We start from the raw sequence: 14,288 nt of genomic DNA on the forward strand, positions 1-14,288 counted from the left end.
GCACCCCCACAATCCATCTGGCCAAGGGTCACATGAGAGAGTCTTTCTGCCAGAGGCAGGTGGGATACCCGGAGGCCACCACATACCTCCTCTGAGGCAGAAAGGCCTGCTGGGACGGCCAAGCTCCCCTTGTGGCTTTGGGGACGTCCAGAAATCAAACATCCCCTACTGCTATTCTTTGGGTCGGCATGCTGTGTTGAAGAAGCTGGAAACAGAGTCCAGCTCAGGCTGCCTCTGTGACCAAAAGTCACAACCGCACATACAGACTACACGCCCATCTTAAATGACAAGAGCCCTTTGGCCTCCACTGGAGGACAGCGATTAGGGCTCATTGTATTCATGCTGGGCGGTGGTGGTGCACGCCTTTTATCCCAGCACTCGGGAGGCAGAAGCAGATGGATCTTTGTGAGTTCGAGGCCAGCCTGGTCTACAGAGTGAGTTCCAGGACAGCCAGCACTACACAGAGAAACCCTGCCTGTCTCAAAAATGAACAAACAAACAAACAACAATTATCAACAACAAACCCCGAATAAGTAAATAATTCATTTTATTCTGTGAAATATGATCGAGTACTTCCCAGCCCTTCTGTCTTATCCTCCTTAGCCCAGGCAGGAAAAGCAGGCTGAGCCATCCTACACCCAGGGAACTCAGAAAGCTGGAAGGACAGGGGAGTTATAGGCTGAGGAGGTTTCCTGGAAGAGCTGCCCGCCCATGGAGACTGCAGAGTCCAAAGCTCACCCATCCAGTGCCTGACCACGGGCCTATGTCACCGTGACATTAAGATTGACAGCTCAGAAATCATGCCCAGAAGTCATGTTAATCCAGCCACAGAGAGGGCAAGAGAGCGTCACTTCCTTCAGCAAACCAATTCCTGGGGCGCCCACCTGGCACGGCGAGACTCGGGGTGACACAAAACAGAGCGACTCAGGAGAGCGGAGACTTCAGCCAGTGGCTCCTGTCCCTGGAGAAGACAGACCAGCCGTCCAGAACACGTCTCCATCCACCGGATAGCCAGAGCTCGTGGGAGGAGACACTGGTTTTACAGTCACAAGTACGTGACCTTCCTGTGCCAGAGCCCCTGCCTCTGCCAGGGACAGCCACTGACACCACAAGCCTCATAGGATAAAAGGGCAGATTATTGAATCTACTCTGAAAAGAAAAAGGGAGGATTTAGGTACAATAAGACAAAAGACAGATTGCAGAATCTACTTTTAAAAAGCAACTATTAGTAGTTTTAAACGTTCTACATTGGATCGGACTTTTGTATATTGTATACAAATTTTGTATATTGTTACAAATTTTGTATATTGTTACAAATTTGAGATTAATTTTGTTAGAACATACTGTACATACATTTCTACTCTTGTTCAAGGTTTTGTATCTATGCAACTCATTCAACAATGTAATGCAAATTTCTAGACCTTGAAAATTATTATTACAAACTGTTTAGGGTAATAAGGAAATACAGGGGTAGTAATTAGTCACCTAGTATAACTGAACTTATGGTCACATTTAGGTATGTTTGCAAGGTCAAACAAATATATATTTTAGATAGACAAGTCATCTTCAAATGCTTCAGAGAGCCGGGCGGTGGTGGCGCACGCCTTTAATCCCAGCACTCGGGAGGCAGACGCAGGTGGATCTCTGTGAGTTCGAGACCAGCCTGGTCTACAAGAGCTAGTTCCAGGACAGGCTCCAAAACCACAGAGAAACCCTGTCTCGAAAAACCAAAAAAAAAAAAAAAAAAAAAAAAAAAAAAAAAAAAACAAATGCTTCAGAGATCTACAGAATATGGCATTTAAGATGTTTTAATAACATACGGTCTTTTTTTGTGACAATGAGACATGTCTGCTCCTGGCAGCACCAACCTACTTCAGAGAAAATAACAGACATCGAAGAAACTCCATGGGGAGTTTACTTTCTTTGTGGCAAAAGTAAATCACTAGGGGCTGGAGAGATGGCTCAGAGGTTAAGAGCACTGACTGCTCTTCCAGAGGTCCTGAGTTCAATTCCCAGCAACCACATGGTGGCTCACAGCCATCTATAATGAGATCTGGTGCCTTCTTCTGGCATGCAAGCATACATGGAAGGAATGTTGTATACATAATAAATAAATAAATCTTATAAAAAAAAAAAGTAAATCACTAAGCAAGAAAATGCCCTTGCCTTAACTGCTGACAGTATGCTGTCCTAATAGGGCAAGCAGGACACAGAAGAAAGTGACTGCCAAATATTGTCAAGACAAGGAGAGACAGTCCTTCAGAATGCCCTGCTTCACAGAAAAGTCTATCGGATATGCTAGGCCTGTAGAGCGAAGATGGATGCCCCAACCTTGCAGAGGAACCTTGGGTGTGTGTCCAGGCAGCCAGCTGATTCTGTCATTTCTCACATTTTTTGGAAGTCGCTTGCTTGCACTTTCTGCTTACTCAGTTTGTGTTCATTTGTATTTTAATAAGTAAAGCTTGCCTGAAGTTCAGAGAGTAAAACAGCCACACTGATCAGCCTTACAGACCAGGCACCTCTGGAGTGGTAGCTCAGAGGCTGGCTCTTAGCCAAGCAACCCGGACCAAAGATAGGGATTGGACCTTAAACTTAGGTCACCGTTCATCTGGAAGCTGTGGGCTGGGTCATAAAAAAAACAATTGTAAAACATTTCCTCCTTCCTTTCTTTCGGATCATCATTATTCTGAGAAGGATCCTGTGCTGATCAGATCTGGGCTGTGCCTGCCTCATACTCCAGGTAAGGCCACTTGGGAAGACCATTTCACCTAGCCCACTCGGGAGCACTTCTCTTGGGAGAAACCTCTTTAGCCTGTCCTTCCTCTCGTCTACCCTTAACTGGCTTACATTTTATTCCCAGTAAAGCCGGGGCTGGCCCAGGACTGATGGCCCAGAGCCAGCAGCTTATACTCACAGGCAGGGGCTTAGCAGTGGTGGGGATCTGGGTTTGTGGAGCAGGAAACGGGTCCCTGACTTTCCAAGGACAGAGTCAGGGGAGTTTAAACCTCATGCTGACCCAGGGCTGGTCTGGAAGTCATACCATCCACGGGCCATCCTGGCCCTCGCCCTGTTTGTTCTCACATGACAAAGAAGGGACGATCCCAGACGTGGGCTGTGTCCATTTGTGTCTTAAGTTGTTGCTATTGTTTTTATTTTCTTTCTGAGGGTCTCACATAACCCAGGCTGGCCTTACGTAGCCAAGGATGACCCTAACTCTTGATTGTCCTGCATCTATCTCTACCATGCTTGTTTGGGGGACAGAATCCAGGGTTCCCTGTGCTAGGTGAGCACTGCCCACAATCCCTACCCCTCATTCTCTGTTTTGTTTGGTCCGAGATGGGGTCCAGGTTAGCCCGAATGCTCCACTTTCCTGTCTCAGTGTCTGGAGTGAGTCCTGGGATCAAGAGTGTGTTGCCATGCCAGGGTGCGAATTTACGGCCATCCCCCCTCACACTGTTGGTTTTTAGAGACAGGGTTTCTCTGTGTAGCCCTGGCTGTCCTGGAACTCACTCTGTAGACCAGGCTGGCCTCTATCGAACTCACTGAAGCCCACCTGCCTCTGCCTCCTGAGTGCTGGGATTAAAGGCGGGCACCACTGAAAGACCCCCAGTGCTGGGGAGACTCTCACTCAAGTCTCGGGATAACACGACCCCCCCCCCCCCAGTAACTCACAAGAGACCGTCCTTGCTGCAATCACACGAGGCTTTAATGATGGAGATGAGACAGGAACCAGTGCAATGGGGCTGAGACTCATAACCCATGCAGGGGAAGAGTTCGACCCCGAGTGACCAGGAGAAGTGATTTTTAAGGGAAGAAACCACAGCCCAGTGATCTGGAATTGGCAGGAAGTGTGTCACAGAAAATTCCGAAAATACCAGTGAAGATTACAAGGGGGCAACCCCCTGCCTCTCAGGACCACTCCTAAGGTCATAATCAGCTAGTTCTTTTTTTTTTCCCACGTGGCATGCGAGGTTTATTGCAGCGTGTGGGAGAGGAGGGGAAAAGAGCTCAGCTAGTTCTTAAAACACATTACAAGGACAATCACAAGGGGGAAACTCCCTGTTTCTCAAGATTATTCTCAAGATTATAACCTAAGCGGGGCGGTGGTGGCGCACGCCTTTAATCCCAGCACTTGGGAGGCAGAGGCAGGCGGATCTCTGTGAGTTCGAGACCAGCCTGGTCTACAAGAGCTAGTTCCAGGACAGGCTCCAAAACCACAGGGAAACCCTGTCTCGAAAAACCAAAAAAAAGGGCTGGAGAGATGGCTCAGAGGTTAAGAGCATTGCCTGCTCTTCCAAAGGTCCTGAGTTCAATTCCCAGCAACCACATGGTGGCTCACAACCATCTGTAATGAGGTCTGGTGCCCTCTTCTGGTCTGCAGCCATACACACAGACAGAATATTGTATACATAATAAATAATTTTTTTTTTTTTTAAAAAAAGATTACAACCTAACTTCATCTTCAGCTAGTTCCTGAAACATAGTCACTAACCGGCTAATCCTAGATTTCTGATTCTTCTCTTCCTGCTTGGATTTTTGGCTATTTTCTTCTTGCTGGGGAGGTCTGGATTTATTCAGGTCTTTCACCACCGCCACCTGGCACAGGAAGTCACCCTCCTTTGTCCTCTTCAGGTCGCTGTGTAACTCATCACTCCCTGTCCCTTAGGGCTGCCCACACCAGAACCAAATGACACTGGCGTAAAAACCAAACATTGTAACCTGAGGCACAGAATCCCTCAGAGTAATAAACAGCAGTGACTTGAGGGGACCCACCCAAACTCAAGGCTGGGCCAACTTGTCACCTACTTTCTTTCCAAACACCTTGCTGGGGCCCAGATGAGGACATTACCCACCCACCCTGCCAGGGTTTATAGCACACAAACTTCCAATTCAAATTATATATGGCAGGAAATGTCAACAAGATCACTATGGGATGGAGCAACCCCCAGGACCCCATAGTGAGGGTTTGGGGCGTGGTCAGGGTGGAGCCCCGCCTAGAATCCCCCCAGTGAGGGGTTGGGGCATGGTCAGGGTGGAGCCCCACCTAGAATCCCCCCAGTGAGGGGTTGGGGCATGGTCAGGGTGGAGCCCCGCCTAGAATCCCCAGTGAGGGGTTGGGGCGTGGTCAGGGATATTTTACTATTTGTGTTGTGTGCTTGTGAGTGCAGTGCCTGAAGAGGCCAGCAGGGGGCGCTGGGTCTCCCTGAGCTGGAGATTGTGAGCTGCCTGCTGTGTGGGTCCTAGGAATGGAACATGGCTCGTCAACAAAAGCAGCCTGTGCTTGTAACAGCTCAGAAATCTCCAGTTCCAAGTATCGGTATTTACAGGACCTGTAAGGCAGGCAGGGAGGAACAGCACAGCACCCAAGGAGGCCAAAATAGGGAGATCACCATGGGTTTGACGTTAACCCTGGGATACATGAGGCCTTATCGGAAAAATCCAAAAAATAAAGGCTGGGGAGCTGACTGAGTCTATAGAGTACTTGCCACCCTGAAATTAGGACTTGAATTCAAATCCTCGGTGCTTACATAAAAAAGCCAGTATACGCCTCAAATCCCAAGGATGGGGAGGTAGAGATAGGAGAATCGCTGGGTCCCAATCAGGTGAACCATCAGGACTCTGCCTCCCATCCAAGTACTAAGTATTAACCGGGCCCAACCCTGCTTAACTTCCGAGATCAGACGAGATCAGGCACGTTCAGGGTGGTATGGCCAAAGACGACTCCGTCTCTAAATATAAGGCAGAAAACAATTGAGGAAGATGTTTGACAGTGACATATGCAGCCTCCAACAGCCACACTGAAAGGGCTCTGTGGTTCTCTCATTAGAAAGCACCTAAGGACGGGATCCCCATCATCCTATAGACCCGAACTGTCTGTGGATTGGGGTGACAACTGATAAGTGGGGGCCAGTTGGGGTAGAGGAATGGTTGGCCTGGGTCATCAGTGACTGAATGTACCTGGCTAGACGCATGCCATTCTCTGAGCCTCAGTTTCCCCTTTTGTTAGACGGACGGTTCCAGGGTGCGTAGGTCAGAGACGGTGCGTCTCTGAGAGCAGAGGTCCCTGATGAGCATCATCTCCTGGGTGAATGTGGGACCCTCTTCCACAGCCTCAAGCCTTACCATCTCACGCCTTCCAGCCAGAATCCTGGAACCAAAACTCCAGAGACATCTGTGAGATTTTCTATTCGGGTCTAACTTCCGTGAAACTGGAGAAGAAACTGGGAAAAGGTGGAACCGAGGTGGGACCAGAGTAGAGAGAGGGTCATTTCTCCAGAATTAAGGAGGAGGGGAATCCGAGGGGGCAAGACCTTGGGTCTCTGGATTTTTGCTCTAAGTGTCATTGTTTGAGTTCTGTCTTCTGAGATAGACGGAACGCTAACCGCGTCTATCGAGACTTAGCTGGGCATAGGGGCACATGCCTGTCATCCCAGCACTCGGAAGATGGAGGCCAGAGAGCCAGGCATTAAGGGCATACTTGACTACTGAGCTATTATAGGCCTCTGTGGGCTACATGAGACCCTTTTGAAACTGTCAAATGGCCATGAATAATGTTGGGCCTCATGTTCCTATCCTTCCCTCTCTTCCCAGGTCCCCAGGCCATGCATATGCCCCGAGCAGGAAAGGCACAGTGTCCCTGGCGCCCATGCCTCGTCAGCCTGCTGCTGCAGCTGCTCTTTGCTCTGGGTTTCTTCTCCTACACACGAGTGTCCTATGACCGACCTGGACCCCCTGCTCCTGGTCGCTCCTTGGGACCAGCCTCCACCCCGACTCCCCCTGCCCCCAGACCTCTCCTCATCTTACTGTGGACATGGCCCTTCCACACACCAGTGGCTCTGTCACCCTGTTCCAAGATGCTCCCGGGCACCGTCGACTGCCAGCTGACCGCCAACCGGAGCTTGTACCCCCAAGCAGACGCGGTCATCGTCCACCACCGCGAAGTCAGCGCCAACCCCAGGTCACAGCTGCCACCTCAGCCGAGACCACCAGGCCAGCGCTGGGTGTGGTTCAGCATGGAGTCGCCCAGCCACTGCAGCCATCTGTCAGCCCTGGATGGTTACTTCAACCTCACCATGTCCTATCGCAGTGACTCTGACATCTTCACGCCCTATGGCTAGCTGGAGCCGTGGCCGGAGCCTCCAGGCCAAATCCAGGTCAATCTGTCTGCCAAGACTGACCTAGTGGCCTGGGCCGTGTCCAACTGGAACCCCAAGTCGGCCCGGGTGCAGTACTACGAGAACCTGAAGAGTCACCTCCGTGTCGATGTGTATGGCCGAGGGCATAAACCGCTTCCCCAAGGCAACATGACGGAGACACTGGCCAGATACAAGTTTTACCTGGCGTTTGAAAACTCCCTCCATCCAGATTACATCACAGAGAAGCTGTGGAGGAATGCTCTGGAAGCCTGGGCCGTGCCTGTGGTCCTGGGGCCCAGCAGGAAGAACTATGAACGGTTCCTGCCCCCTGATGCCTTCATCCACGTGGATGACTTCAAGAGCCCAGGGGACCTGGCTCGGTACCAGCAGGAGCTGGACAGGGATAGCCTGAGCTACCAGCGATACTTTCGCTGGAGGAAGACGCTCAGGCCTCGCCTGTGGAGCATGGCCCTGGCCTTCTGCAAGGCGTGCAGGCAGCTGCAATGGGATCAGAGGTACCAGACGGTCCCCAGTGTGGCCTCTTGGTTCCACTGAGGTGGCCAGAGTCCTGCAGGCAGTGTCCAGCCCAAAGTCACTGTCTGTAGCACCTACGTGACAGACACCCCCCTTTACCTGGGACCCCTTGATGGGCACCTTAGCTTCTCAGAACCTTGGTTCTGGAGTCTTCATCTAGAACTTTGTCCACTGTGGGTGTGGGTAGCTAGAAACCTGAGCCATGGAAGAGAACCTGCTTCTGACACACTCCGCTCCAGGCCACGACCTCCCAGGTCCCTCCCATTCGTGGGTAGGGGGTCTGCCTCAAGTGCTAGCTGTGTTTATGACACAGCTATCCCTGCGGTGGCTGTGGGTGTGGAACGGACACAGCCATCTACATGAGACCTTATTCTGTGATTCTCACTCAGGGAGGGAGTTGGTGTGATCAGGAGCCTCAGCCCTGTGGGTGGCCCTGTGTGGCTCCTCAGCCTGGGTGCAGAGCTGAGGCTGTGGAGACGCTCTGTTTACGTTTCCATCTCCGGTAGGTTCCACCCTGCTCTGCGGCTGGCATGCTGGAAGTGGGTGGGAGACGGGACGCCAAGGTCCCCGCGGGCCTGGGTGGGAGCTGCTTCCCTGAGCACAGGGACACACACCCACTTGGGCAAGGGAGCCTTGGGGAGCACAGCTTTGGACTCCCAGACCAACTCTGAGGCTCCAGAGTCTGACCACACTGGGGAAACTGAGGCCAGGAACAATCACTACCAGTTAGTGGGTTCCACGGCACATGGTGGTTCTGGCCTTTCAGCCACCATTGGCCGATTCAGATGAAACAGAATGGGAAATTCATCTCCTCACTCCTGGGGTCTCCGGAAGCTGGGGTGCTGGACAGAGCTCCAGGGCAGGTGTCTGAGTCTAACCTTGGTTCTGGGGTCTTCATCTAGAATTTTTTCTCCAACAGAGAACACCCACGGGCTGGGGCCAGCACCAGTCCTGCAGGGCACCCGGGAGGTCTTGCTGAAAATATCTGGGTGAAGAGGGGTGCTCCTGGGAGCCCCCACTCTGGAACATGGGGCAGAGGTGCATCTTCATCCCACTGACCACTGGAAGCTGGACAGGATAGAATTCCCTAAACGCCAACCTGAGAGTCTGTAGATGTCAGGATCATAGCAAGCTGGGATCAAAGTGTCCTCACCTTTTGTGGTACCCACACGACCCCATCTCTGGGAACACAATACTGCTTGGCACCCTTCAGGCCTTCCAAAGGTCAATGTGGCACCAAGGCAAAGACTCCTGCACCCCAACCTATGGTACCCCTGTCCTTCCACACCCAGCCAAGGTTTTGGGTACAGGATCCAGGTCCTTGGGGACCCAGCTGTGCCCAGTAGATGCTGGCTTGGACTGGATGGGGGCTGACAGCATGCCAGACCTGTCACCACCCACAGGTGGGCAGCGAGTTATTTTTAGCCGGTGGAAGGAGACAGTCAGTGCCATGGGGAGCCAGTCAAGTGTAGGGGTCCGGGGTCCACTCAGACAGCGGCAGAACGGTCCTGTCCTCCACTCGTGCGCCCCAACCCGTATCTGTCACGAGTGGCTCTAATGAGCACAGGTAAGGATGGCATCACTGTCCCCTCAACTTATTTTCTCTGTAGGGGTTTGGTTTGAGAGTCTCGGGTGAGTCTAGAACTCCAGACATCGCAAAGCTTGGTCTCGAACCCCTGATCTTTGCGTGCTTTCCGAATGCTTGGATGACAGGCCTGTGCCAGCCCACTCCGGTGCCACCGCACCCAGCCTCAGCCTTCTCTCTCCTCTGCCTATGTGGTCTCTAGCGTGTGCAACCCGCGCATGCACGCGTGCCAGTCCCTGCTGGGGTAGAAGCTTCTTTGCCCATGGAGAACAGGGTCTCTGGCTGCACCTGGTGCGCTCTCCTTCCGGGATGCTGGGTTTCCCGGAGCTCCCCAGTCCCCGGATCGAGTCATCCCCAGGTCCCCGGCCTCCTGCAGCTTTTCACGTGGGCCCTGAAGATCCAAGTCAGGTCCTCGTGCTCACAAAGCAGACGCAGCAGGCACTGAAGCACTGTCCCAACCTTCTGGTCTCACTTTTCTCCCAGGACACTAGGAAGCCTCCCACTTCCGCCATCGGGCGAGGCCTGCACGCAAGCGCAGATGGGTATGGCGCACTGTCTGCCACGCCCAGGAAGGAAACCCACACGCACGTGGACGTGGGCTTGCACGTGCACTCACCCCCTGCACGTGCATCGCCTGTCTGTGCTGACACTACCGGCCCGAGAAATTCACAAAGATCTGTAGCATAGCCGGGCGGTGGTGGCACACGCCTTTAATCCCAGCACTCGGGAGGCAGAGGCAGGCGGATCTCTGTGAGTTCGAGACCAGCCTGGTCTACAAGAGCTAGTTCCAGGACAGACTCCAAAACCACAGAGAAACCCTGTCTCGAAAAACCAAAAAAAAAAAAAAAAAATCTGTAGCATTTCTGCAGATCTTCGAATCTATCGCACAGCCTGCGGAGGATCTAGGGAGACAGACGGTTCAGGGGTGAGGGGTCCCCACATCACACCTTACCCCCACCCTGCTGCAGTGCACACGCGCCCTTAGGGCCATGCCTAGACCCCTGCCCCCAGTCGGCTCTTCACCCTCCCATCCCGGATGTTGACCTCCCTGCATCTGGGCCCCAGTGTGGCTGCCATTGCCCCTGCCATCTCTCCAGCTCCCAGTCTAGTTGGGCTCAGTGTGCCCGCTCTAGGAGGGGATGCCTTTTTCACTTTTGTAGAAATAAAGGCACGTGTCTCTCACCCTGACACTTGAAAATCTGAGGCAGGAGAATTGGGGGAAGTTTGCCAAGGGCAGTTTGGAATGGAGCGATCTTTTTTGTGTTTTGTTTTTAATCCTCCAAAAAAGGTTGAGTCAGGCGGACCTCTGTGAGCTCAAGTCCAGTCCGGTCTACACAGTGGTTCCAGGTCAGTTGAGCTACAAAAATAAAGAAACCCCGTTTTAAAAAAGAAAAAAAGAAGACATGTGGGGCCTCCAGGTGGCTCAGTGGGCCAAGACACTTAAGGCAGGTTCTCTCTGTGTAGCCCTGGCTAACCTGGAACTCTCTCTGTAGCCCAGGCTGGCCTCGAACTCAGTGCTGGCAGTAGAGGTGTGTGACGTGTGCCAGCACACCAATATTTGCTGAAGTCTAGCCTTGACTGCTGACAGATACCATGTGCCTTAGGGGTTCATTGCTGTAACAACACCACGGCCATAGCGACTCTTATAAAAACAAACATGTAGTTGGGGCTGGTTTACAGTTCAGAGACCGAGTCCATTGTCATGGTGACGAAAGGACACATGGTGGTGCACCAGCAGAAGTGCTGCTGGCGCCGGCGCTGAGAGACAGAAAAGGCAAGTGCGTGCCTGTGCCTGTGCGTGTGTGTGTGTGTGTGTGTGTGTGAGAGAGAGAGAGAGAGAGAGAGAGAGAGAGAGAGAGAGAGAGTGCATGTGAGTGCGGGTGCATGTGTGTGTGTGTGGAGAGAGTGTGCGTACGTGAGTACGTGTGCGTGCGTACACGGTGCGCATACATGTGCGAGTGCGGTGTGTGTGTGAGAGAGAGTTCGTGCGCGTGTGAGTGCGGATGCGTGAGTGTGGGTGTGTATGGAGAGAGTGCGCATACGTGTGCGAGTGCGGTGTGTGTGTGTATGGTGCTGGTGCCAGGTGATGGCGCACATCTGTCTCACACACACACACACACACACACACACACCCCACACTTGAGGAGGATCTGTAGTTCAAGCTTGCCCTACAGAGCCAGCCCGGCAAAGTTAATATATCAGGGGCTGGGTACTCGTAATGCTCCTGCAGAGGACTTGTGTTTGGTCCCAGCACAGACAGCAGCCCATAACTCCAGAGACCCAACAGCTTTGTGATCCGTGGGTACCCATGATCACGTGCACACACCAGTGAAGGCACGTGCACGCAAAATTTTTTAAAGGCAAAAATTCCATATCCAAAAGAATGAGGGTTCACCATGTGAGTAACTTAAGAGTACCCTACCACAGAACCCTGTGTGGGCCTAGAGGCGTGGTCAGGGTGGAGCACCCCCCCCCGAATTCCCCAATGAGGGGCTGGGGGCGTGGTGAGGGTGGAACCTCGCCTAGAATCCCCCAGTGAGGGGCTGGAGGAGGGGCTCAGCCCCCCATTACTTGCCCCAAACCCTGGGTTCCATCCCTGACAGAAGGAAAGGACAGCTTTAGGAAGGAGATGGCAATGAGGCTGCTACCAGCAGCCGTCCCTGGCTGTCTGTCACAAGAACGTTCTCCTCCCCAATTGCACCACAGTTCACCAGGCCCACAAAGTGCACACGCCTTTCGTTTTTTTTTAAGTATGTTTATTTATTGTGTGCATGTGTCTGTTCATTTATGTGTGTATTTTTTTGTTTTGCTTGTTTTTTGTTTTTTTTTGTTTTGGTTTTTTGAGACAGGGTTTCTCTGTGGCTTGCTTGGTTTTTTTGAGACAGGGTTTCCCTGTGTAACAGTCCTAGCTGTTGTTGTAGACCTGGCTGGCCTCGAACTCACAGGGATTCAATTGCCTCTGCCTCCCGAGTGTTGGGATTAAAGGCGTGTGCCACCACCGCCCAGCCGTGTGTGTGCATTTGTGTTTGCGTGTGTGCATATGTGTGTACTGGTGTGTGAGTGTGTGATTGTATATGTATGTGTAAGCGTGTATATGTGTGTGTTTGTGCCCCTGTATATAAGTATGTATTGTGTATGCATACACGCACATGGAGGGCAGAGGTCGGCCTCAGGAGTTGGTTCTCTTCTCCCCCCCTCCCCCCCCCCCCGCGGGAATCCAAAGGATCACCCTCTCTCCCTGGGCTCAGGTTCTGCATTTTTATGCTCTAGAAAACGTCTCTAGGTGATAGTTTCCTTTGTTAGAATAAACCGGCTCATACAAAAACAGCAAAACTTGGTTTTATGGGGAAGCATTTTGAGTTTGTGAAGTTTCAATTTTTAATTAAAAAATGTTTTTTCAACGCGAGGCTCTGATTGTGGGGGTGCACATGGTTTGTCTTGTACTTGGAAGCCCGAGGCAAGAAGAATAGGGGTTCAAGGCCATCCTGGGCTACCAGGCAGTTTGGCATGGTGGTGCGCCTAAAATCCCAGTATTCAGGAGGCAGAGGCAGGCAGATCTCTGTGAGTTTGAGACCAGCCTGGTAGAGTTACAAAGTGAATTCAAGGACTGGCTATATAGCTATTGAGAAACCTTGTCTCGAAAAAACAAATAAATATATAAATAAAAATAAATAAGTAAAAATAAAAAGAAAGAAAAGACAGAAAATGCCCTGGGCTACGTGGCATGGCAGGTCAACCACAGTCAGTCAATCAGTCTTTGTAAAGAGTGAGACTAAGCCAGCTCGCTGCTCCTGCTCCACACAGGCAGAGGCACACAGGATCTAAGGACAGAAACCAGGTTCCAGTATCATCCACCCTCCACCGGCAACTTCTTGCTAATAAGCATGTGACATCATGCCCTCTTTTCTTCCTCTTTTCCCTGGTTTTTTAAATTGGTTTCCCAGTTGTCTTTGAGTCTGGGTCTGGCCTCCAACCCACTCTGTACCTAAGGATACTTTTGGGTCAGATCCATGTACTGCCATTCCAAATGCTGGATGCGGTGTGCCCCCTTGGGGGTGGTGGGTTTGTCCTCATCGTCCTGTGGTGTGTGGGGTGCTGAGGTTTGGACTCAGGATGCTCGTCCACCCTCAACAACTGCTCCACAGGTCGCCTGCTGCAATTCTGGATTCGGGGTTTGGCAATTATAGTTCCTCTTTTCTGTTTAAAGATTCATTTGTTCTACCTGCATTGGTGTTTTGTCTGCATTTATGTCTCTGTTGGATCCCCTGGAGATGGAGTTACACAAAACTGTGAGCTGCCGTGTGGGTGCCGGAAATGGAACCCGGATCCTCTGGAAGAGCCGTCGTGCTCTTGACCACAGAGCCACATCTCCAGCCCACTAGGGAATCCATATATCATACGACTAGGAGGAAGTAATACAGATTGGCTTTTCTAGAAAATAGGGTTCAGTCTTTCACCTCTGGAGGTCCCCGGGGAAAGCAGGCCTGCCCTCGCAGCTCCCTCTCTGTGGCGATGTCCCCACTGGAAGGCGTCCGCATTCAGGAAGTCTCAGGTCACTCTGGTTTGGGTTTCAGTCCTGGATATGTGAGCAGTTCCCATGGCCAGAGATGTTTCATTCTCTGGAACGCTGGGTCTGAGGAGCTGGGAATGGACCCAGGGCTCCGTGAAAGCTGTGTGAACTCTCTGCCCACTGAGCCCCACCCCCAGGGTCGGCCCAAGATGGGCCACTTCAAGTCTGTCCCTGGCCATAGGCCTGTTCACACTTGCAGCATTAGTGACATGCATCAGCAATTGGCAGCCAGCCCTCGGTGCCGGGAGAGAGCCAGCAGCAGCGTGGGGTCTATAGCACCCAGGGTTTTAAAAATTCTATTGCACAAGGATCAAAAAATATAATATTCTCGCTTTTACTTCTAAATGTGTTTCAGAACACAATGAAAGCATCAGAATTTCTTGATTCTGCTTTTAGAGACAGGGTCTCACTCTATGGTCCAGGTTAGCCTGGAACACACTCTGTGGACCAGAGATTGACCTGC

The 14,288-nt window shown here is 51.8% G+C and overlaps 1 protein-coding gene across 1 annotated transcript; it reads left to right on the top strand.

Moving 5' to 3' along the window:
* Positions 1–6,602: 6,602 nt before the first annotated feature.
* LOC130876620 (3-galactosyl-N-acetylglucosaminide 4-alpha-L-fucosyltransferase FUT3-like) lies at positions 6,603–7,691 on the top strand. Its single transcript, XM_057773259.1, is given in 1 exon segment — positions 6,603–7,691. A coding segment is annotated over 1 exon segment (1,089 nt).
* Positions 7,692–14,288: the final 6,597 nt, after the last annotated feature.

The sequence above is a fragment of the Chionomys nivalis genome, chromosome 6 (genome assembly GCF_950005125.1).
Source record: "Chionomys nivalis chromosome 6, mChiNiv1.1, whole genome shotgun sequence".
NCBI classification, from domain to species: domain Eukaryota; kingdom Metazoa; phylum Chordata; class Mammalia; order Rodentia; family Cricetidae; genus Chionomys; species Chionomys nivalis.